The sequence below is a fragment of the Ranitomeya imitator genome, chromosome 2, assembly GCF_032444005.1.
Source record: "Ranitomeya imitator isolate aRanImi1 chromosome 2, aRanImi1.pri, whole genome shotgun sequence".
In the NCBI taxonomy this organism is placed as follows: Eukaryota; Metazoa; Chordata; class Amphibia; order Anura; family Dendrobatidae; genus Ranitomeya; species Ranitomeya imitator.
In genome coordinates this window covers 415866672-415893080 of record NC_091283.1, presented here as the reverse complement: position 1 = coordinate 415893080, position 26409 = coordinate 415866672, and the positions used below count along the sequence as shown (strand labels likewise).

The window sequence follows — 26409 nt, the reverse complement described above, 5'->3', positions numbered from 1 at the left end:
CTTTCTCAGATTACAAGTTCACAAGTGCATACGATTACTTGGTGTCTTTTCCTTCTTCACTGTCATCAAAGTGAGGTTGCTCCCATTTTTAGGCCACAGACTCAGAGACACTTTCACTTTGCCAGAATGGCCATGTCCACCACACAAAAGAAATAAATAGAATGTAGATCTATGGTGATATTACTAAAGAAAAAGTTGCTGGCAGGGATGTACCTAGATAATCAGCCTAGAACACAATCCCATGAAATATAGGTACGGTAACTATAGATAAAATATACATTTTTAAGTCTGGAGAGCATTGCATTATTGGGACATAAAAGGGCTGTACGGTAAAAATAAGTTATCAACCATCTACAAGATAGGTGATAATTTGTTGATCGGTGGTGGCACAACTGTTCGGACCAGCAGCGATTGGCAAAATGGGGAACTTTTATCCCTGTAAGAATGGAGTGGCAGTGTGCACGTGCGACCTACGCTCCATTTATTCCGTACTGGGATTATAGTTCCCTGTTGTGGATAAAAGTTCCCCAATCTGCCTATCGGTGTGGGTCCCGGAAGTGAGACATCCATTGATCAGCATGTTATCACCTATCCTGACGGTAGAAATCAGTAGTAAGAAGACTGGCAAAATTGTGTAGTGATTTAAAGCAGGAAGCCATCCCTACACACAAGCACTGCAATACATCAATACATTGGAGTACCAACTGGATTCTTTTTGTGAACTTTATCTGCAAGATAGGTGTTAACTTGAATTAACCGGACAACCCCTTCCCTTTAAGGCTCTCATAGATGTTAGATGAAAGTCAGTTGCCGATTTTGGAAGGACCGCCTGAATACATGAGTCTACTCTCCAAACTGTTCCTAGACAGGTGATGTTGGTGGAGAGAAGGATCGGGCAGCTGGAATTTCAATACTCAATCCTTTGGGCTTTTTTCAGGGAAGAAAATCTATTGCCAGCAGCTTTCTTCTCTCACCCCATTGAAAACGTGAATGCTCAGCCGAGAGCTTGTGTGTATGGGGAGTCGGGAGATGATGGCTGTCTGCTGATTGAAAACATTGAGCTGGCCACACAATTGACCATCTAATGTGTACAGAGGAGTCCGTGACATCTGCTATTGGGATTAAGAAGAGTCTGGCAATGGCTTGTACCCTTCTCCCCATTCAGAACATACAGACACTTAGTCGGGCGCTTAATCCATAACTATTTCCAGTGTTTGGCGAGCTTTACGATAGACCATCAATGGGGGTCCAACCAAGTACGCTTAGCTGCAGCCCTTGGCACACCTCCTATGCGCATTGTACTGTGTCAAGAAAATCAATGAAGGTGCGGCAACTGCATACAACCCCTTCAATATGAGTTCTGGCATATTACACATGGACTGACCAACGTCTCTGAGATTCTCTGTCTATTGTTCAAAACATCTAATGCGATCGAAATGGGACAGAAATGATATTTTCCTTAAATCAGTGTAAAAAAGCTCCATTGTATTGGCTCAGGAAATGATGAGACCGTCTCCTCCGCCTATTAATAATTCAAGAGCTGCTCTCATATATTGTACGGTTTCTCCTCTCAGTGATGACAGCTTTGGTCAGGCAAATACTCAGACACTTTCCTCATGTAACATGGACAATTTTAGTATTCAGTCATTGTCTGTCCTTCAAGATCCACCGAAGAGATCCCCCATGCCAGCTACTTGATCGTCTCACTTGTGGTTTAGTTGCATGGAATTGATATTTCTGGAATGAAAATAAAGTATGGGGAATCATGTTGAGTTTGTGCTCTTACACAGCAGCCAATTTGAAAAAGGAAAGCTGCAGTGTAAAGCACGGAGGAAGGATGGATCATTAGCCTGAGATTTCAATGATAGAGAAGAACAATGTCAAGCTTTCATTAAAAAATACAACTGAACCAGAGTAACTTATGATATCCTAACCATAATAGTGAGGTGATAATAAATTGACAACACTTCAGTAAAAACAATAACCATAGTAAACGACCCGAGTATTGAGATGTTTCAAGGTCAGGTAAAGGGTTATACTGATCATATTTAGCTCCACCATTATCATTGCCGAACCATGTGATTTTATTTTGGAGATCAAATGAAAAATAATATACCATTCAAGAGGGCTATTTTTGAGGAAAAACTCACCCAAATGGTTGGAGAAGCTACAACCATGATACTTAGTGTGACAAGTCGCCATCAGGACCATCTGTGTTTTACAAGGGGTGGCGTCAGTGGTATAGCTGGAGTGGGTGCACACCTACCAATTACATCCATGCCAAAGTGCCTAAGGAAACCCGATGTTATGTCTGCCACCAAAGAGGGTAAAAGCTCTTTAACTTGCATTGGATGGTTTCAGGAATTTGCATTGGGGATCAGAAGCTTCAAACCCCTTCCCTGGTTGATGTGAGTGAGACATATGCAGGGCATAGCTCTCACACTTAGCTAACAGAAGACCTATGAAGACTAAAGTGAAACGAATCCACATGAGCCCTGCGAGCCTTCTCCTCCGGGACCACACCGTCTGTTGGTATGGGTTCCAGAGGAGACGGACCAGCATTACATTATACTAGCTATTGAACCCGTTCTACGCCCGGGTGGCGAGCATTTATATTGGTATATGGTCTCCATTCTGGTATGTGCTGCTCCATCCTGCGTCCCCATCCTGTCATGTGCTGCTCCATCCTGCGTCCCCATCCTGTCATGTGCTGCTCCATCCTGCGTCCCCATCCTGTCATGTGCTGCTCCATCCTGCATCCCCATCCTGTCATGTGCTGCTCCATCCTGCGTCCCCATCCTGTCATGTGCTGCTCCATCCTGCATCCCCATCCTGTCATGTGCTGCTCCCATCCTGCGCCCCCATCCTGTCATGAGCTGCTCCATCCTGCGCACCCATCCTGTCATGTGCTGCTCCATCCTGCGCACCCATCCTGTCATGTGCTCCACCCATCCTGGCCCCCATTCTGTCAAATGCTGCTCCCATCCTACACCCCCATTCTGACATATGCTGCTCCCATCCTGCGCCCCCATTCTGACATGTGCTGCACCCATCCTGCGCCTCCATTCTGACATGTGCTGCACCCATCCTGTGCCTCCATTCTGTCATTTGCTGCTCACATCCTGCGCCTCCATCCTGTCATGTGCTGCTCCCATCCTGCGCCTCCGTTCTGTCATGTGCTGCTTGCATCCTGCACCCCCGTTCTGTCATGTGCTGCTGCCATCCTGCACCCCCGTTCTGTCATGTGCTGCCCTATTCTGTCATGTGCTGCTCCCATCCTGCGCCTCCGTTCTGTCATGTGCTGCTCCCATTCTGCGCCACCGTTCTGTAATTTGCTGCTCCCATCCATATGCCCCATACGCTGCTCCATTATGGTTGATGGCCCCCATAAGATGCTCCATAGTATATGCCCCGTATGCTGCTCCATTATGGTTGATGGCCCCCATACGATGCTCCATAGTATATGCCTCATATGCTGCTCCATTATGGTTGATGGCCTGCATAAGATGCTCCATAGTATATGCCCCGTATGCTGCTGCATTATGGTTGATGGCCCCCATAAGATGCTCCATAGTATATGCCCCGTATGCTGCTCCATAAAGGTTGATGGCCCCCATAAGATGCTCCATAATATATGCCCCGTATGCTGCTCCATAAAGGTTTATGGCCCCCATAAGACGCTCCATAGTATATGCCCCGTACACTGCTCCATAAAGGTTTATGGCCCCCATAAGACGCTCCATAGTATATGCCCCATACACTGCTCCATAAAGGTTTATGGCCCCCATATGATGCTCCATAGTATATGCCCTGTACACTGCTCCATAAATGTTGATGGCCCCCATAAGATACTCCATAGTATATGCCCCGTACACTGCTCCATAAATGTTGATGGCCCCCATAAGACGCTCCATAGTATATGCCCCGTACACTGCTCCATAAAGGTTTATGGCCCCCATAAGATGCTCCATAGTATATGCCCTGTACACTGCTCCATAAATGTTGATGGCCCCCATAAGATACTCCATAGTATATGCCCCGTACACTGCTCCATAAATGTTGATGGCCCCCATAAGATGCTCCATAGTATATGCCCCGTACACTGCTCCATAAATGTTGATGGTCCCCATAAGATGCTCCATAGTATATGCCCCGTATACTGCTGCGATATATAAAAAAAAAATAACATACCTATCGTCGCTGGGCGCTGAGTGCTGGGGGGCCTGAGCAGGCGGGGACACCGGCGTGCTGTGGGGGTCAGGTGCCGGAGTTGCCGCTAGCTCAGGCCCCCCAGCACTTGCTATAGTCACCTGGCCCTGATCCAGCGCTGCGTGCTGCTCCGTGTTCCGGGTCCTCTGGCTGTGACTGTTCAGTCAGAGGGCGGCGCACATTAAGCGCGTCATCGTGCCCTCTGAACTGTGAACATGACAGGCAGAGGACCCGAAAGATGGAGCGGCGCGCAGCGCTGGAACGGGACAGGTGGATATAGCTTATACTCACCCTCCTGCCTCGTCCCTGCTTCTCCATTGGAGATCGCGGTGTGCGTTCAATGCTTACGCATACCGCGATCTCCTGGGCTGCGTCACTCTGTGGGGTCCAGACTTGCGCAGTCTATAAAGGCTTCGGACAGAGTGACGCTCCCAGCCTTATATTATAGATGTGTATTATGCTGACCTACTGACCAGAAGAGGTTGCTGAGGATGGTTGAAGGTTGGAGGAGGTTAGCAGGATTTCTGTCCAGTGGTCATGTTTGTGATCCATGGCCATTAGATGGGAACCCTGCGGGTCTCTGCTTACCTAGTGGAATCGATTTATAGGACCGATGCAACGTCATGCATGCGTCATGCTGTAATGATAACGCCGAACCTACAAACTAGAAGAGGTGGCCAAGTATGCTGACAGATAGGAGAAGCTTAGCAGGGCTCCTGTGTGGTGGTCATGGACTAACAACATGGCCACTGGAACAGGGTCCTGCGAATCAAAATTCTGATCTCGACACAGGAAATACAGAGTTTCTTTAAGAAATATTTCTGTTATTTCTCTGTCTGGTTATCAATAATCTTCGTTTTTCTCATGATTTCACTTACTAGTCTGTGCCAGGCAAGTCATGGAAAGTTACTTACCTGAGGCAGAGCTGACTCCTATAGGAAATTTCCTAACAGTAGTGTGTGCTGAGCCAAGAGTTATGGCTTTCCCGCTCTTATGAAATTATACTGATGATTCACAGCACTTCAGGCAATGCAACTGTCTATTTATGTTTTTTTATATTCTCTGTGGTTGGCAACGTGCTTTAAGACGACTAATGTCTACATTGAGATATTTTCTTCGGTGAAGGAGGGGCACATACATGCAGTCTGAGAAGTTGGCTGAGCCCGTTCAAAGCTGATTATGCAGAACGAAGGCTAACAGCCAAGATTAAAAGAGGGTGAGGGTCGCGAAAGCTGGAACAGCTAGCCAGATGGAAAGAGCCGCAATCAGATTAACAGGCTCAATTAGTGCCAATTGTTTAGGGAGGGAATTTGAAGACTTACTGGATTGGGCAAAAAGGAGGTGGCAGAAAAGTGAGAAAGAGCCAGTGATGAGCTAAACCTCAAGGAAACAATTTGTGCAGGCTACTAAGCATGGCATGGCACGAGAAGGATTAAAGGCAGTTCATCTGATAACTCCTGCCTGAAGAGAATAACAGCTTGGGCCTGTACAGAGGGAGCAAAAACACGATTATTCGGGGTCACAAGTAGACACAGAGTTTAGAAGATGCAAACAGGTGGGGCCATGACAATGGTAGTGTCATTCTCTACTCAATAATTTTAAAGGAGATTGCTCTGACATGAACTTTTATGCTTAGACAATTCAACCAAGAACTGACAACCCAAGTATCTGGCAACCTCCACCTTTGAAGTTCTAATATACTTTACGTTCCAATGGGAAAGGGTATTTTCTCATCATCCTCTTGGCCCAAGTACCCTCTTTGAAGTTGTAGGGGATTGTCAAGCCTTAGTCCATGTCTAGAACATGACACAAAAGCCTCAAAGACTTGCTGGAGCATATAGGTAATGTTTTTTTTTTTACAAGGACTGTTCACAGTGTGTTCCAGCCTTCTGTCAGAGTGTTTTCCATCGTATACCTCCAATATATGCCACTATATAGGTTCTGAAGAACATTGCTCAAAGGCTCCAGGGAAAAAAAAGAAACATGCTGTATGCTTTTGTACTGAACATCATACTCAAACATGCTTTTCCATGCATCAGGAAAGAAAGACATGCCTATGACTACTTCAGTCAGTCGGTCAGTTTGGTATTGACATCTGAACATAGTGGTAAACTATGGTGTTGACATGATGCTATTCCAGGGAATGCCAAGACAGAAAAAAGGAACTTCACTTATCTCAGCCAACCCAAGAGTGATCGAGATGAGTGGACAGAGTCCACCAAAAGCTGGGTTTTCATTCCAGTTTTAGACCTAGAAAAGCTAGTACTTGTTTCTCCTGGGTACTAAATTCAGTAAATCCTTTATTTAACATGAAACATATGTTTGCAAGAAATGTATTAAAAAAATAGTATTTCAACCTAAGGAATGCAATTCCAAACAAAGTGGAGCTACCTGGGGAAAACTGAGACATGAGAACATTATGTGGTATCACACAGTATATAAGCATTGTATTCTGTACACACATTTAGGGAGAGGCCCATGACAAAAAAAATGCAAGAGATGGAGGCTGCAAATACGCAATGTGTTAACTCGGCTCAGTCCTTGTAAAGTTCAGGAAAATTGCACTTTGTCCTCGATAGCACCAAATCGCTGACTTCCCTCTCCAGCCACATGGTTTTCATGTGATAAGAATGCATTCATTCAGCACCTCACACAGGGATGGCAGTCCATGCACAAGGAGGAGGTAGCATGCTGGTAGACAGCTCTCAGGTGGCCTCTGATCCCTGTACTCTCCTATCATCAATCCCACTTTAATTATCTATGCCCCTGAAGTGCTGTCTAAGTGGTGCTTGAATGATAATAACGTACATGGGAGAGTAGACAAAAAAGCCCCCAGCGGAGGCCATAAGCAGCCTCAATGAGGCTCTAAACACACAGCTCACAAACTAATGCCCTATGAGCAGTGAATTTGGCAGCACAAAATATATCCTGGCATAATAATCTTTATTTATATAGCGCCAACATATTCCACAGCGCTTTACAGTTTAACAGGGATACCACACCTTTACCCACTAGGTAACACCATGAGATGTATTGTCCCGGTCAGTTGACCTTACACCAAAAACTCTTGGGCAGAAAAATACATAATTTTCTTAACTGATGCACTTGACGTTCTGTTTAGATATACTATGACCACCATCTTGTTGACTTTGCGTTTCATATGCATCAGACAGCACAGTGCTGATTTCTTCTTCTTCTTTATTAAATGTCTTAAGGCCCCTTAAGATTGTAGAAATTGTCCAACAACATCCCAACTCTCCCCCAACAGATGATGGCAAGGGAGAGAAGGATCCTCCACCTTGGATTTCCAACTGTTAATCCTTTTATTCTCTGGGAGATAAGCCTCTGCTAGAGAAGTCTCATAGAGAAGGCTACGTTCACATTTGCGTTGTTTGGCGCAGCGTCGTCGACGCAACGCACAACGCATGGCAAACGCATACACAACACAGCGTTTTTTGACGCATGCGTTGTCCTATACAATTGAAGAACCAAAACGCCCCAAAAAAATACATTTAGTCAAAAGACGCATGCGTCAAAAAACGCGGCTCAACGCAGGCACCTGCGCCCTATGCGTTTTTCATAGACACTGATGTTTTTTTGCCGCATTTACGACGCAGGTGCGTTGCAATGCTTTTTTCTTCGGAAATGTGACGCATCAAAACTGCAACCTGTAGCGTCGTCCGCGTCCTGTCTGGTGCACCAAAAAAATCCATGCGTCATAAAACGCATGACAACGCATACGGCGCATGTCCATGCGCCCCCCATGTTAAAGATAGGTGCGCATGACGCATGCGTCGGTATGCGTAGATGACGCTGCGCCCCACGGCGCAAATGTGAACGTAGCCGAACTGAGCACCTCCAAGGTATGGGGGAGGTGAGAGAGATAGCTGTCTGCTGAGTACATAAATATAATGTGTGTGAGGGGCTTTACTGGTGGTATCCTACTATTGACACTGTCACCAATTGCAAGAGCAAGTCCACTCTCTCTATTCTTGGTGGAGAAATGGCCACAAGCTTTCTTGAAAAATTAAGGTCATATAAAAAATACTGGACAAATGGGATTTCCCCTGTACACTGTTTTATTTTGTTCTTAAGACCACCCCTTTAGAAGGCCAGAACATTTTGGATGGCCATCTCAAATAGATTTCACTTTACTCATTTAACAGAACAGTTGTAAGAATGCTCTGGAGATTTTTTTTTTCATTCCTCTTTTTTTTTCTCCTCCTTATGTGGTTTTTGCTGTTAGAGGAGGACTAGTGATGAGCGAATATACTCGTTACTCGAGATTTCTCGAGCATGCTCGGGGGTCCTCGGAGTATTTTTTAGTGCTTGGAGATTTAGTTTTTCTTGCCGCAGCTGAATGATTTACATCTGATAGCCAGCATAAGTACCGTCATTTTGCTAAATAAATTGGTCCACAGGAGGTGGAAAAATATTCCCCAGGAACATAAATGTGGATCATTCTACTGGTAGGGTTGATATACATGGAAAAAAAGTTTCCAGTTGTATGTGAGGAAACAGGTGGAGAAAAAGGAGCAGTTGTGAAGCTAGAAGAGAGTCTCATAGCTCCTCTCAGGATGATTCGAGTGAAGCTCTTAATACCATCTTTGGCGACCCTTTGAGTGATTTCCCAAAAGATGGGAGCAATTGTCCTGATCCAGTGCTTGATGTTGAGGAGATGGAGTGCCAAGGGGAAGAGAAGTCTGATGATGAGGATAAAGGTACCGTCACACTAGACGATATCGCTAGCGATCCGTGACGTTGCAGCGTCCTCGCTAGCGATATCGTCCAGTGTGACAGGCAGCAGCGATCAGGCCCCTGCTGGGAGATCGCTGGTCGGGGAAGAAAGTCCAGAACTTTATTTCGTCGCTGGACTCCCCGTAGACATCGCTGAATCGCCATCTGGTTCCTGCACTGACTGCTGGCCGTAAAGTGAAAGCAGAGCACAGCCACAGCGGTGAGTCACCGCTGTGTGACTCACCGCTGTGCTGTGCTTTCACTTTCACTTTACGGCCAGCAGTCAGTGCAGGAACCAGATGGCAAGGGACAGACAGCTGAATGTAAGTATGTACTGTTTGTTTTTTTACGCTGGTAACCAGGGTAAACATCGGGTTACTAAGCGCGGCCCTGCGCTTAGTAACCCGATGTTTACCCTGGTTACCGGGGACCTCGGGATCGTTGGTCGCTGGAGAGCTGTCTGTGTGACAGCTCTCCAGCGACCAAACAGCGACGCTGCAGCGATCCGGATCGTTGTCGGTATCGCTGCAGCGTCGCTAAGTGTGACGGTACCTTAAAGCCTTTACTCCTGGGCAAAAGGAAATGAGTAACAGTGAGTATTCTGATATGGAAGAAGTGAAAGATAATGAGTCATCCTCCTGTAAGAAATCCAGGCTGGAGAAGGAGTAGGCGGGTGGTTAATTAATGGTGTCCTCAATGCTGAGAAATACAGGCAGATACTTACCCATCATGAAATACCATCATCTAGGCATCTGATGGGCTCCAAATTTATTCTGCAGCAGGACAACGACCCCGATCATACAACCAATATCATTAAGAACTTTCTTCAACATAAAAAAGAACAAGGAGTCCTCGAAGTGATGACATGTCCACCACAGAGTCCTGATCTCACTATCATGGACTTTTTTTCTGGGATTACATGAAGAGTCAAAAGGTTTTGCCAAACCTACATCCTTGGAAGATCTGTGGTTAGTTCTCCAAGATCAAAAAAACCAAATCACAATAATACGGAATCCCAGAGAAGCATATACACCAACTAAGAAAAACAGAGATCCCTAAAATATAACTTTTATTAATATGATTAAAAAGACTATATTTATCCACAATACAAATAAAACAGTATTAAATGTACCTAGTAGACCCTAGACCGAGCTACAATGAACCCTGCCTGACAGTGGAGGTTGGCACCCTACTTTACTGCGGTAGGCGCTCCCACTCCTCGACGGCTAGCCCTTACAAGCCCTATAAGGACCTATAATCAAAGAAAGACTAGTGAGCCCTGCTCATGAAATCTATGCTAATCACCTGCCTTACAGTGGAGGTTGGCACCCTAATTTTCTGCGGTAGGCGCCCCCACTCAGCGACGGCTAACCCTAGGGTCCCTAATAATCCCTATAATTCGGGATAGACAAAGAAATTTGTCCCACAAACACCACTGATACCCGTAGGAGAGAGAAAAAAACAAAACAAAATAGAAAAAGTAACCTAAGCAAAAAAATATAAACAACGAAAGAATGTGTACTAGCACCGTACCATACCAGTGTAGAAAAATGCTATCATGGGGAAAACATGTACTCCAGGTACTGTACAGTAAAAATACCTTAACCCAAATACGGGTATACTGGATGCAATAATATGTCCACAAGGAAATACCCAGAACTTAAATGAGGTCCATTCTTGTTACACTACAAAATATGCAAATGCTTGATGTAGAATAACCAATAGTGTATGTCCATAAAATATGGCACAATAACAATGACAAGAGATGGACAAAAAAAACAAAACAAAAAAAAAAACGAGGAAAGTACCTCTAGAAGGCACACAGTCAGGACCACAACCACCACTCGGTAATAATATAGCGAGGGCTCCTCAGAGTAATTATAGTGAGGGTTAAAGGACTCAATCGTCCCGTTAGTGCAAATAGACAGTCGGATTCATGTTATAACCAATGTACTCATCTATTTGCTGAAATCTCATGGTGTGGATCCGGCTGTTGCCAAAAATACAGGGCGGTTACATGTAGATGAACATCACCAGCGTCTGTCAGATAATTCCCCAGATAATTTTTTTGTCCATCTCTTGTCATTGTTATTGTGCCATATTTTATGGACATACACTATTGGTTATTCTACATCAAGCATTTGCATATTTTGTAGTGTAACAAGAATGGACCTCATTTAAGTGCTGGGTATTTCCTTGTGGACATATTATTGCATCCAGTATACCCGTATTTGGGTTAAGGTATTTTTACTGTACAGTACCTGGAGTACATGTTTTCTCCATCATAGCATTTTTCTACACTGGTATGGTACGGTGCTAGTACACATTCTTTCGTTGTTTATATTTTTTTGCTTAGGTTACTTTTTCTATTTTGTTTTGTTTTTTTCTCTCTCCTACGGGTATCAGTGGTGTTTGTGGGACAAATTTCTTTGTCTATCCCAAATTATAGGGATTATTAGGGACCCTAGGGTTAGCCGTCGCTGAGTGGGGGCGCCTACCGCAGAAAATTAGGGTGCCAACCTCCACTGTAAGGCAGGTGATTAGCATAGATTTCATGAGCAGGGCTCACTAGTCTTTCTTTGATTATAGGTCCTTATAGGGCTTGTAAGGGCTAGCCGTCGAGGAGTGGGGGCGCCTACCGCAGTAAAGTAGGGTGCCAACCTCCACTGTCAGGCAGGGTTCATTGTAGCTCAGTCTAGGGTCTACTAGGTACATTTAATACTGTTTTATTTGGATTGTGGATAAATATAGTCTTTTTAATCATATTAATAAAAGTTATTTTTTAGGGATCTCTGTTTTTCTTAGTTGGTGTATATACTTCTCCAAGATGTTTGCAACAATCTTCCTGTCAAGTTCCTCCAAAAACTATGTGCAAGTGTATTGAGAAGAACTGATCAAGACAAAGAGCAGTAACAGCAAATAATGATTTGCTTTACAATTCTCTTTTGTTCATTCACTCTGCATTTTGTTAATTAATAAAAATAAACTATTAACAGTTCTATTTTTGAAAGTATTCTTACTGTGTAGCATTTCTTTCCATACCTACCTAAAACTTTTACAGAGTATTATACATACATTACTATTGGATTAGTATACAATCCAAACAGCCAAGAATCATCCAAATCCTCTTCCTCCTCCATGCTGGGACACCGACCAGCCGCACAATGAGTCTCCTGCTCTCTGTCCTGATCCTGTGCACACCGCACAGGCTTCCCGATGACGTAGCTAGTGCTCTCACGCTCCCCTGTTCTTGAAGGGGCAGTGTGTGTACTTTGAAAATGCCCTCAGCCAATAACTGGGAGGCATCTTGTATAAAAGGCATCCTCCTCAGTAGGAGGTACTGGCAGTAACCGTACTTGAACCAGTACCAGTGTCTATTCTGGTTAGTTGTCCAGAGTCCATACTGTTTCAATATCAAAATCCAGCCCTGTCTGTTACTCCATGCCAATATCTGTTCTGCCCGAGGATCTAGAACCTGTTTAGTCTGAACAGAGTCCATATTCTGTCCTGCCAGTTACTCTGAGTCCAATCTATGTCTGCCAGGCAGACTCCTGGGGTCCGCAGCTACAGTACTGGGGACTGCCTAGGAGGGGTACCTGGTGGCTATCTGCAACTCAAGTCTAATTCTACCATCAGGAGCTCTAGCGAAGACAAGGTAGCCGCTTAGGCTAGGGTCACATTGCGGATTGCGCTAACGCAATGTTTTCTATGGGGCTGCGGTCGGGGTCGCGGTAACGTCCCCGCTCTCGCAGATCCCCGATCTGCGAGAGCGGGGAACGGACCGCGGGCGCGCCTCGGACGCTGCAAGCAGCGTCCGCGGCGCGCCAGGAATCACCGGCGCGTGCCGAACATGGCACGCGCTAGTGAAGCGCGTTCCCATTGCCTTCAATGGGCGCGTTAACGGACGCGTTGCACGGCGTTAATTTCGCCGTGCAACGCTGTCCGTTAAACGCGGTCCCATAACGCAATGGGAACCCAGCCTTAGTCATGCCGATCCTAGGTAACCCTGGCTCTGTGGCACAGTGGGACCTCAAACCACGTGTGCCACACGCGAGCGTTGCATCTGCCAAGATGGTGCCGTGGACCTTTTATTGCCTATTGAACTTCTATGGTAGATCAAAGACACACCTCGACTTCACCAGGCGCACATAATACCTTCTTAGAGTTGTATAGACAACAGACATCTATAATCTTATATATAATTGCCTAGAATACTACTTCCTGCAATTTGTGCCAACTTCCGTGGCTTTGTCCGGAGCTAATGTCCGGAGCTAATGTCCGGAGATAAGTGACGTCAACAGTGTCCAGTGTCTGATTGGTTGCCGCCTGCTGCGAGCGACCAATCAGAAACGTGCCGTACTGTGACACACTCCGCCCGCCATTTTGGTGTGATTTTTGAATTTTTACCTCACAGCAAGTTTCTACTGCGTGGAGGCGGGCCCAGTGACGTTGTTCTTCAAGCTCCTGCCGAATTTCAAGTATATATGGATTCTAGACTCCCGATTCTTTAGAATCGGGCTGCCATCTAGTGTTTCTATAAATGTCTAAAAAAGTGAGACCCCTGCTAATGGAGAAAACAGGCATCCTGTGCGTTACAATGCAGTTTTGAAACATAGTTACAAATGTGGATAGAAATTCACAAATAGCATCTTAACGGGGTTCTCAAAGATTAATCAGACATGGCTTCTTTCTTCGAAAAACAGTGCTGACCCTGACCACAAAAAGTGCTTGATATCGCAGCCCAGCCCCATTCACACAAGCATAGCCAAGCTGCAATACAAGCCCCCCAGTCGACAGGAGTGATGCTGTTTTTGTAAGAAAGTACTCAAATTTTTCTCTTTAATGACATGCCAGGAGGTTGGAGGAAAATGTGTTATTGTTACCTGTACTGTAATTATGCCTTTCCCGAAACCCCTATAACAACTTCTTGTCTTGTAAATGAATCTATTATTTCTGATCTCCAGGAGTAAATGTCTCTGCCAACCAAGATGAGGAGACGGACTACGAAACCTTCCAGATGCAGATCAATAAGGAAACAAAAAAGTGTAGTTTCCATACCAATTCTGGCAAGTATTGGACCCTTGTGAGTCACGGAGGGATCCAGTCCACGGCCACTGAAACGTAAGTCCTTGCTGTAAGAGTAAAGATCTTTGCCAAAACAGAATCTTGAAGTTCTTCCATATATCTAAGTAGCTTCTGTTTTACTGAACCAAGGAAGTATACTGGGAGCAATGTTACACTGGGCCAAAGATTAGAAAATCATGTCTGCTTTCTTTTAGAAATAGCACCACACCTGTCCATGGTTTTTGTCTGATATTGATAAAAGAGCCACCTTGTGCAGCAGTAATGCTGCATTCTAACAAGGTGGCTCTTTTAGTTTTTGGTGCATGTATTCCCAAAATAAAGCATTTTATAACTTCTCCAAAATGTCTGTCTTTCACCAGGTAGGCAGGTCCTCACCCCCCTTCTTGAACCGCCACACTGCTGTCACTCAAATCTTCAGGTGCTCCAGGCACCGCTCCCCTCCGCGTAGTTTTCGCATGAAATCCAACGCAGCCCGGCAGAACGCAAATGTGAACGTAGCCTTAAGGCTCCTTCACATTAAGCGACGCTGCAGCGATACCGACAACGATCCGGATCGCTGCAGCGTCGCTGTTTGGTCGCTGGAGAGCTGTCACACAGACCGCTCTCCAGCGACCAACGATGCCGGTAACCAGGGTAAACATGGGGTAACTAAGCGCAGGGCCGCGCTTAGTAACCCGATGTTTACCCTGGTTACCATCCTAAAAGTAAAAAAAACAAACAGTACATACTTACCTAACGCTGTCTGTCCTCCAGCGCTGTGCTCTGCACTCCTCCTGTACTGTCTGTGTGAGCACAGCGGCCGGAAAGCAGAGCTGTGACGTCACCGCTCTGCTTTCCGGCTGACCGACGCTCACAGCCAGTACAGGAGGAGTGCAGAGCACAACGCTGGAGGACAGACAGCTGAAGGTAAGTATGTAGTGTTTGTTTTTTTTACTTTTAGGATGGTAACCAGGGTAAACATCGGGTTACTAAGCGCGGCCCTGTGCTTAGTTACCCGATGTTTACCCTGGTTACCAGTGAAGACATCGCTGGATCGGTGTCACACACGCCGATCCAGCGATGTCCACGGGAGATCCAGCGACGAAATAAAGTTCTGGACTTTCTTCAGCGACCAACGATCTCCCAGCAGGGGCCTGATCGTTGGTCGCTGTCACACATACCGATTTTATTAACGATATCGTTGCTACGTCACAAAAAGCAACGATATAGTTAACAATATCGTTATGTGTGAAGGTACCTTTAGTTTATAACGGCTGGAGGGGGTGACAGTGGCCCTTTAATTACATGAAGGTGATTGGGACAGAACGGCAACGTCACACACAAGCTGTAGACAGGAGTGGCACTGTTTTTGGAAGACAGTCTCCACACTTTTTTTTTTTTTTAAAAGCTTTTCAAACTAAAGAGCTCACATCTCTGCATTACCTGATTGTTCAGTGTCACAACATACCGTAGTTGCTTCTGTCAACAAACCCTTTGAGAAATTTCAATAGCAGCCGGCAGATTTCTAAATGCAGCTCTAGAGTGTAATAAAGGCAACAGGGCAATAGCTTTTGATTTGGATTTCTTCTTGTGTCACTCACAGAGCTGCTAACACAATGTTTGATATTGAATGGAGAGGTCGGAGAGTCGCACTGAGGGCCAGTAATGGGAAATACATCTGTACTAAGAAGAATGGGCAGCTGGCGGCTGTGTGCGACTCAGTTGGTGAGTGCATGGAAAACATGTCCGTTTAATGCAGTCAGTATGGTACTAGGACCAGGTGATGCGACCAGGAGGAGGTCTGTATTTTTTGCCGCATTCACACATCTATGGGGCATGGACTTTGATTCACAGACAGGTTGTCGTTCCCTTGATATAAAATTGACATAGGCACATATAAGATTGCCATGTTTGAGTCAGGAAACCAGTGACCGGTCTGTAAATCTCGGTCTGCACTCGGACCGTGACACACAGATGTGTGAATGCAGCCTTTCTAAACAGATCCTAGTGTAGATTTCATCTCAGGGTCCAAGTGTCAGTGTTTAATTACTCTATACCTCAGTGTCAGTGTCATTACTCTATACCCCAGTGTCAGGGTGTCATTACTCTATGCCCACAGTGTCAGTTTTCGATACCCCAGTGTCGGTGTGTCATTACTCTAAATCCCCCCCGTATCAGTATTATGTGTCCTGTATCAGTTTGTCTTCAGTCTGTAACTGCTGTGTCAATATGACCCCAACTACTATTGTGTCATATTTTGGGGTTCCGAGTGTCAGTGTGTCATTATTTTGGACCCCAGGACATTATCATCTACCCCAATGTCAGTGTATCATTATCTTACCACCTCCAGTGTTTTTGTGTCTTAGTTTTTAAGTGTGTCAATTATCTGGGACCCTATTATAGTTTTATCACCCCATATTGGTACACTTCATAACCTTCAACTTGTCAATGTTTTATGGCACAAGAGTCAGTCATCACTCTATCACGCCAAGCGTAACCCCAATGTGTGTTCTTGCCTCCTAGATGTCAGTGAGACATGTCTGTGCAACTACAGCCAGAAACTCCAAAATCCAACATCCGATTACTACCTAAATCCCGCTCAGCTCTACAGTATATTCCACTTGGCCTTTTGGCTAAGATCCAATGTAGTGCCTATTCTTATGTGTGGGCTTGGCTTGCTGATGTAAGGCGGTTACACTAATGCACACTGGGTTTTCACTGCTTTCTAATATAGCGCCATCATATTTTGTAGCACTCTACAGACATCATCATCACTGTCCCCATTGGGGCTCACAATGCCCTATCAGTATAGAGGGGGCCCATGCAAAGTTGGGAATAACATACAGACTCTGTGCTAAGCAATCGGCCATCCTGCTACCTGTGTAGCCAACTGCAGGTGTCCCTAACCCCCGAGCATAGAAGCCATGGGATGAGCAGCTTGCGAGCCAAAGGTGCAGTAGTGCCCTAGAAGTGGTGTCCCTGGGGTGCGTAAACTCAAAGGTTTGTGGGACCCAACTTAAGTTATGGTGCACTTACACAGCACTTCACTTACATTTTTGTGAGCAGTTACCCTTATTCCGAGCCTTCTGGCTACGTTGAACATTTTTTAAATTCCCAGTCTGGTCAGTATTGGGGTAGAGAGTCAGATGGACGTGTTTATCGGAAGAGCATCGCAACGCAATGCTTGGATTGGCCGGCGGCTCTCCCGACCCATGTGTGACAGCATGTGTTTCTATGGAGCTGTCACACTTGGGTCAGGACAGCAGTCGGCCACTCCGAGCACTGCGTTGCGATCCTGTTCCGAGTTATACGGCTGTCTGACTCTTCCCTTACACTTTAAATTGCTTATTCATTTATCATATGTGTCCACTTTTTCACAAGGAATTTGTAAAAATTACTTTGAAGGGTGCGGTATCCCATATGGGCTTCACTCCTGGCCGGTCTAGGGTAAGAGTGCGTGGCCTTCAAGTTCTGCACCCCTCTGGCACTGCCCCTCCGACAGTAAATAATAATACTAATAATTTTATATCTACAGCACCAACATATTCTGCAGCACTTTACAATTACGTGGGGACATGTACAAATAATAAAGGCATCACAAAGCAACACATAGTTCCCCAGTTACTGGAGGAGCGATGTTCCTGCTCACAGGCTTACAATCTATATGGAAATTGGGGACACAATAGATAAAAAGTGCTCGTCATGTATGGTTCAGCCATCATTATAATAAAGAGGACGTTACAAATAAGCTGCATGATGCGATCACCAGCCAGGATCTGTCTAGGAACAGTTGCCAAGTACTATTGGGTGCATGGAAGGTGTGGATACAGCTGAAAAGGAGAGACCAGGTTTGGAGGAAAATATAGAAAAAGGGAAGAGGGGAGAGTTACCTTGGTGCATTGAGGTGATAGGCTTGTCTAAAGAGATGTGTTTTTAAAGCAAGCCTAAAAACGTGGAGGCTACATATTAGTCAAATTGTCCGGGGTAGTGCATTCCAGAAATCTGCCGCAACACGAGAGAAATCTTGGAGACAGAGGTGCGAGGTTCAGATTATGGGGGATGTTAGTCTTAGATCAGTTGTGGAACAGAGGGCACGGGTAGGGTAATAGACAGAGATGAGGGAAGTGCAGAACTGTGGAGAGCTTTGTGGGTGAGAGAGATAAGTTTGTATTGTATTCTGTAGCAAATGGGCAAGCAGTGCAATGACAGGCACAAGGTGGAGGTGCCATTGTAGCGGCTGGACGGAAATACAACCCTGGCTGCTTTATTCAGAATGGATTGGAGAGGAGAAAGTTTGGTTACAGGGAGATCGATCAGTAGAGAGTTGCAGTAGTCCAGACGAAAGACGATCTAGACTGAGCTCTGAGTTCCCAGGGAAGGCAGCCAATGTGGATGCAGGGAGCAAGACAGGCTCTCACCAAACTTCGCCAAGTGTGAGGCCAAAGACTACTACTTCTCTCTATGGCCTTCAGGTCCGGAGAGCCAAAGGAAAGTTTGTTGGGGGCTTTCTCCTTTGGTGGTGATCGCATCTTTGTGCACTTCTTTTTGCGTGGCACAATTTTTATTCTCCCGAATTGAAAGTACAATCTCGAACTCTAGAGAAAAAAAAGTAATGCACTTAAAGAGAAGAGTCCAAGTTACAGAAATCTACAGCCAGTAGCATGTTTAAGTGGCTTTACTGAGCACCACATCTATTCCTTTCTACCATTGCGTGTCACATCTTTTTATAAGATACCTAAAAATGGAATTCCCCTTTAAATGATTACATTTTAAACGCTGATATAGTAAGAGGATAGTTTATGGATAGGTCACATTTTACAACCCCTGCACTTCCAAAACTGGACAATCCCCTTTAAATATCTTTTTATTGAGGTTCCATACATGGTCAATCTGAGCTCTTAAAAAGACAGTGAAACAAAAGAAAGTAAAGTGATAATCTCACCAGTTTAGTCCATGACTATGGGGGGCAGCGTTCAGGCATTGATTATGGAAACGATGAGGAACATCTGTTACTCAGCAGGATGTATTGTATGAGGCGAGGTGACAGAACGTGACATGGCCAATTAGACCGGCTTTTTCGCGAGGCTTTTTAGTGGCTTTCTGAGAAGTTATTGAGGCTCATTTAATTATATTGACCCCTCTTATACATAAAAAGATGCCAGTGTTATAAATGGCACATGGTAGGTGAGGGCTAGGTTATAGATTTTGCTTAGGGGCCAGGTTCTTCAAGTTATTTCTCTGCCTGGAAAGCTTAGGTGGTCTAACACTTTTGATATCAAGCTCTTCTTTTCTACACACCTTCCCCCACAAATGTGGCTGAGTTATTACATTTTACTATACAATGATCACCATTGGACTGTTGGCTAGCCAGACCATTCCTAGGGGTCTCCAGACCATTCCCTGTCATCACGACTGAACAAGTCAGTGGGTGCATAGATGAACGACTAATGTGACTAACAGCATGGCCTCCATGTGTCTGCAGGTGAAGATGAAGAGTTCACACTGAAACTAATCAACAGACCGATTCTGGTCCTCCGCGGAGATCTGGGATTTGTCTGCTACCATAAAACCTCAAATACTCTGGATGCAAACCGCTCATCTTACGACGTCTTTCAGATCATATTTAATAACGGAGCCTATCAAATCAAAGGTTAGATATCCCATACTATCTAGTCATGTGTATTTGTCTATCACATATCTATCTAATATATAATTGCCTAGAATACTACTTCCTGCAATTTGTGCCAACTTCCTGTCCGGAGCTAATGTCCGGAGCTAATGTCCGGAGATAAGTGACGTCAACAGTGTCCAGTGTCTGATTGGTTGCCGCCTGCTGCGAGCGACCAATCAGAAACGTGCCGTACTGTGACACACTCCGCCCGCCATTTTGGTGTGATTTTTGAATTTTTACCTCACAGCAAGTTTCTACTGCGTGGAGGCGGGCCCAGTGACGTTGCTCTTCAAGCTCCTGCCGAATTTCGTCAAAAAAATGATAATACCATTTACCAAAACTATATATATTTAGTTGTGAAGTGGTTCAGTGACATTTTCACACCAATTTTGAACTTTTGTTTGGTGTTTTCTCCATATACTGCCTATTATTTTTGTTCTTTCTTACTATTATTTATTAATTGTATTATTCTTACATTTGAATAAATAAAGTATATATGGATTCTAGACTCCCGATTCTTTAGAATCGGGCTGCCATCTAGTCTATATAATATTTATTTCTCTCATATCAATATTCATACACTATATGAACCAAAGTATTGGGTCACCTACAGGAGCTTCCATTCTAAATCTATAGGCTCGCAATCTCCGGTCTAGTTTATCAAAAAGGTGTTGGATTAGTTTGTGGTCTGGGTTCTCTCTGGGTGGTCATGTTCTTCCCACCAAACTTCCCAATCTCTTTATAGTCCTTGTTTGTGTTTCCATAAAGTTGGAAGCTACAACTATCCAAAATGTCTTCACTGAACCTAAAGAGCAGAGGCTAACACCTGAAAAGTGCTGCTATAGCATTATCCCTTCTCCATAAAACTGTGCAGCTGGCACAATGCAGTGAGGCGGGTAAAGTTCTCCTGGCATTCACCAAACCCAGAATCGTTCATCCGATGTTAGATAGAGAAGTGTGATCTGTCACTGCACAGAACACGTTTCCTCCGGAGTCCAGTAGTGGCATCTTTACACCACTCCATCTGACACTCGGCATTGTGCTTGGTGATGTAAGGCTGCATGCAGCTGCTTGAATATCACACTGGTATCAGGGAGCTTTTTACCACGAGCCATTATCTTACCCCTGACGAAGGACTTGTTCCGAAACGCACGTCGGGGCGCTTGCATACTGGACCTATTAACCCCCTAAAGGTATACCAATCTCTATTTAGACCCATTATACTCTGTTATATCACTTGCTCTCATGCTGCACTATTTTCATTTTATGGCTTATAAAGAGAGCGCGGAGTCATATTAGGAACTGCTTGTCCTTCACATTACTTTGATTGTTTTTCACATTGCACTGTTTTTATACAGTTAATACTGCTTTCATATTTAATTGTCCTTTAATTCACTACTTCATGTAGTTATATACTTCCCTGTTTGTTTTGTCACTTTCACTTTTTAAACAAAGTATATGGGTTTTAAGCTATATATTGACTTTTTTAGGGGCTATTAAATAATTATTTATGCACATATTTCTGGCATACCTTTTATATCCTGGTCCAGCATACGCGCGCATTGTTTGTATGATTTTATTTTATGGAATATTGTTTGCCACATTTTATTATAACCAATAAATATAAATATATTTTTTCACCTACTTTCTTGCCTGGGTTCCCTGTTTTTCCATTGCTCTGTATCGGTTGTTGTAGACGAGCCATTATGTAATGTTAGTAAAGGCCAACGGCTTAGCAGGGTGGGGAGCTGGACATTATATACCGGGGATGAGGGGCCAGATATTATATACCAGGGGCGAGGGACCAAATGTTATATGTACATCGGAGCATGGGGCCTGATATTTTACGCCATGGGCAATGGGGCCGGGTGTTATACACTGGGAGAGAGGGGCCGGAGGTTATACACCAGGAGCGAGGGGCTGGATGTTATACACTGGAGGCAATGGGTCTGGCGGCGGATATGAACTGGAAGTAAGGGGCTGGATCTTATACACTGGGGGAGAGGGGCCAGAGGTTATAAACCAGGGGAGAGGGGCCCGAGGTTATACACCAGGAGCGAGGGGCTGGATGTTATACACTGGAGGCAATGGGTCTGGCGGCGGATATGAACTGGAAGTAAGGGGCTGGATGTTATACACTGGGGGAGAGGGGCCAGAGGTTATAAACCAGGGGCGAGGGGCCGAAGGTTATACACCAGGGGGACGATGGGCTGGATGTAATACACCGGAGACAATGGGACTGGCGGTTATGCACTGAATGTAAGGGGCTGGATGTTATACACTGGGACTGGCTGAAAAGCGTGAATTTAATAATTAAGACGGTTGTCCCAATAGTTTTCTCCGTATAGTGTGTGTTTATTTCTTTTATAGTTCATAAAACTAAATTTCTGCTTTATTTCTTATAGGTCAGGGTGGAAAGTTCTGGTACATCTCCAGCAATGGCATGATTTGCTCTGATGGAGACATGTCTGAAGATTTCTTTTTCGAGTTTCGAGAATATAACCGCGTGGCCATTAAGGGCAAAAATGGCAAATATCTACGTGGGGACCAAGCAGGCACCCTAAAGGCAGACGCAGAATCTGTAATCTCTGCCACCCTCTGGGAATACTGAGTCACCAGCCACCACAGCTTAGGTCTAGAGGACATTAGATTGTCAGCTTCGAGGACAAGGGTCAAAGACTGGCACAACAAATGAGTTCGTAGAGAGGCGAGCAGTGAGCCAAATGGTGACCAGCTTCTAATTTATGGTTCACAATGTCCCATGGACATAATTGCCCTCCACAGACAACATCCCACTAGGCTCATGGGAAATGCATGTAATTATCTCAATAATTTATTATAATTAGCATAGGTTTAGATATGTAATTTAGCCTCTACTTCTCCGGCACATGATTTAGAGGGACCAATAATAGAAACGTGGACACGTGCTGGACAATTGCAGCGATTACATACTGCGTAATTTAGAAGAGTGGCTACCAATGCAGCCAGATGAGGGTTAAGAGAACGCTATACGCAGCTCAGAGAGAGCGGCTCTCCTTCTACCGGATAGGGGGTCTTTTTTATACCATTTTTAATTGAGGTGCTGCATTCACTCATAATATCAATAAAGATGAACTTGTTGGCAAATCCATGAAACGTTTGTGGCTCTCAGTCTGTGACTCCAGAATACGTCTCATGTGGGACCACCATGACAGATATTTATACATCCACTCATGGACTTGGCAAAAAATGGGTTACTTGCCTAACTCATGGGTGAATTGGTAAACTATAGCAACCAAACTGGATCCTCAACATAGTGACCATATACCCCACAATGTGCTGTAACCCTCAGGAACCAAACTAAAGCATCCATTTAGTCACAGATGGCACTCCTAACGTACTGTAACCCATAGCAACCAAGCTGATCCTCTACAGAGTGATTAAATGTTCCTTAAAATGTTCTGCAACCTGTAGCAACCAAACTGGATCCTTATATAGTGTCCAAATGACCCCAATAATGTGCTGCAACCAAACAAAAGCATCTATGTAGTCATAGAACACTCCAAATTAGCTGTAACCCATAGCTGGCTCCCCCTATAATATGCTGTAACCCATAGAAGCCAATCTGGAGGCACCAAATAATCACAGGATGATCAATAATGTGCTGTAACCCATAGCAACCCAACAAAACCACCTATGCAATCACAGAATGCACTCTCAATGCGCTGTAACCCATGGCAACCCAACTAGTGCATCCGTGTAGTGTTAGAATGCTTCACAAATGTGTTGTAACCCATAGGGACCAAACTAGATCTTCTAAATAGTAAGATCTCCCCGATGTGCTGTAACCCATAGCAACCCAAATAAAGCATCCATGTTTTGTCAGACTGCATGCCCAAGTGTTGTAGCCCTTAGCGATCAGTTTGGAGACACCACATTTGCGGAATGCCCCAAATTGTTGTAACCCATAGGAATCAATCTGAATCCTGCATATAGTGAGATGACACACTGTGATGTGCTGTAACCCATAGCAACCTAACAAGAGCACTCGTCACAGAATGTACGCTGAATTCACTGTAACCCATGGCAACCACATTGGATCCTCTTTATGCAGTAGTCAGATTACAATGCATGCTGATTGTCCTGTAACCAATAGCAACCGTACTAGGGCATCCATGTGGTAATAGCAACCGTACTAGAGCATCCATGTGGTGTTGGAATGCCTCCTAGTGTGTTGTAACCCATAGCAACCATACTAGGGCATCCATATAGTGTCAGAATGCCCCCTAATAAGCAAGCAACCCAAGTGACACAGCCATCTAGGGACAGAATGCCCCTCCAAAAAGTCCCTCCAAGACCCTCGACCCGTGCAGCAAAGCGGCGTCATCTCTCTTGCATGTGCAGGGGCACAGAATGGGTTAATTCCAGCAGGAAGGAAGCTTATACTGCTATTATGGTGTGGACAGTAAAAAAAAAATCCCTTTTTTTAAAGATACATGCACACAATAAAGCGAAGGGTCAAGCGGTCACGCCGTCTATAGAGCTGCAGCTGTGACCCTGTGTGAAGAAATGCTTTCATTTTTTTTCTACAGACACTGAACATTAGAACCATTTTTCAAAGCAGTGAGAAGACAACCCCCCCAGTCACTAATTGCTGTGCTGAAAAGACCCCATATTATAGGGCAATGTATACGGGACCCTTTCTTTAAGGCTAGGGCTACAGGCCATGACTGAGGCTCGCTCACTGCTACATCGCGGGACTATGGAGGTGAATGGGGTTGGATTTTTTGCAACTTACTTGGCCCTGAGCCGTGTAGGAGTCACTATTCACTTCTATGGTGGCGCAATGCAGGACGGCCAATGTCGCTGTATAGACTTCGCCTAAAGCAAAAAAATTTTAGCAAATATCTACGTGGACAACTAACATGTTCAGTGGAGCTCAGCTGCAATACCAGACACAACCAGTAGACAGGGGTGGCACTGATTTGGAAGAAAGCAGCCATATTTTTTTTAATCCTGGACATCCCCTTTAACTGGATCAGTCAAGAGCATTCTGAATTTGGCGTGCCACTGTGTTTGTAGTTTGGCAGCCAGAATATTGGTGGCGGGTGCTTAAAGGATGGCAAAAAAAATGAGGAAGAAGAGAAACAGCGGACAGAGTGGTTGTCACTGCCCCTCCCACACATACAGCAGTAAAAGTGGATGCTTTATGGCAGCCGCACCTGCTGGTAAAGGTATTAATGTGGCATTTGCTGCAAAGAATCATGATTCAAAATTATGACCCCATGTAAAAAAAATAAAATGTGTGCTAGGATCATATATGGCAGCTAGTTTCATCCATGGATCATTATCACTAGGATGGAGAGCCCCTGCACATGTAGGAATGGTTCGTTGATTGCAATGGGAGATGATTGGGCGCCAATAGCAAGCCATCCCTGCAGCCTGTCTGCGCAAAGTGGACATTCAAAGTGGACAATCCCTTTAAATGATCAAATTCTGTCAGGAGGCCTAAATCGTACATTAGGTCTTTGTTGTTGCTCAACCCCCCAGCGTTAGCTGTCTACTCGGCAGTAATGACGCCATGATTGCACAATGCACCCCGAGCTGCGGTCAGGCAACCGCTGAGGTTGCAGCGTCACCCCTGTCCTGTTTTGCACAATGGCCGTGCAGTGGGAGGGTCAGCCCCAGTGGTGGACCAGGCCTTGCCGTTACCATATGTGGGGAGATGAGAGGATCGCACCCTTTGCTCTCACAGTCCGGGGCCCTCCCACTGCATAATCTCCTTCCCTAAATTGGAAGTCCCTTTTTGGCCACTAGTATTTTGGCTCAGAGGAACTAATGCTTTTTTTCCCCTCATCCTCAATAGAATTTACGTAACCCTTTATGTGCTGCAAACTGTAATCAGAAACATCTATATTTATAGTCTTACTATCAACCATAAACATACACAATCTGTACAAACCTCCACCCCCCCCCCCATGTAATGTGTACAGACCTGGGGTCTGCATGTAATCTGTACACCCCCCGGTCTGCATGTAATCTGTACACACCCAGGGTCTGCATGTAATCTGTACACACCCGGGGTCTGCATGTAATCTGTACACACCTGGGGTCTGCATGTAATGTGTACACACCCGGTGTTTGCATGTAATCTGTACACCCCCCCGGTCTGCATGTAATCTGTACCCCCCCCCCCCCCCCGGTCTGCATGTAATCTGTACACCCCCCGGTCTGCATGTCATCTGTACACACCCGGGGTCTGCATGTAATGTGTACACCCCCCCAGTCTGCATGTAATGTGTACACACCCGGGGTCTGCATGTAATCTGTACACACCCGGGGTCTGCATGTAATGTGTACACACCCGGGGTCTGCATGTAATCTGTACACCCCCCCGGTCTGCATGTAATCTGTACACCCCCCGTCTGCATGTAATGTGTACACCCCCCGGTCTGCATGTAATCTGTACACACCCGGGGTCTGCATGTAATCTGTACACGCCCAGGGTCTGCATGTAATGTGTACGCACCCGGGGTCTGCATATAATGTGTATACATCCAGTGTCTGCATGTAATCTGTACACACCGGGGGTCTGCATATAATCTGCACACACCTTTAGTCAGCATGTAATGTTTACACATCTGGGGTCTGCATGTAATGTGTACACACCCGTGGTTTGCATGTAATGTGTACACACCCGGGGTCTGCATGTAATGTGTATACATCCAGGGTCTGCATGTAATGTGTAT

The 26409-nt window shown here is 45.1% G+C and overlaps 1 protein-coding gene across 1 annotated transcript in view; it reads left to right on the top strand.

The window, feature by feature from the left end:
• Nucleotides 1-22810, top strand: part of FSCN2 (fascin actin-bundling protein 2, retinal) — a 34855-nt gene extending 12045 nt beyond the window's left edge. The window contains exons 2-5 of the mRNA XM_069750755.1: nt 13911-14067; nt 15614-15735; nt 19493-19660; nt 22087-22810. Of these exons, the coding sequence (XP_069606856.1) occupies nt 13911-14067; nt 15614-15735; nt 19493-19660; nt 22087-22292 (653 nt within the window). The 3' untranslated portion in view covers nt 22293-22810. The remainder of the gene's footprint in view (nt 1-13910; nt 14068-15613; nt 15736-19492; nt 19661-22086) is intronic.
• Nucleotides 22811-26409: the final 3599 nt, after the last annotated feature.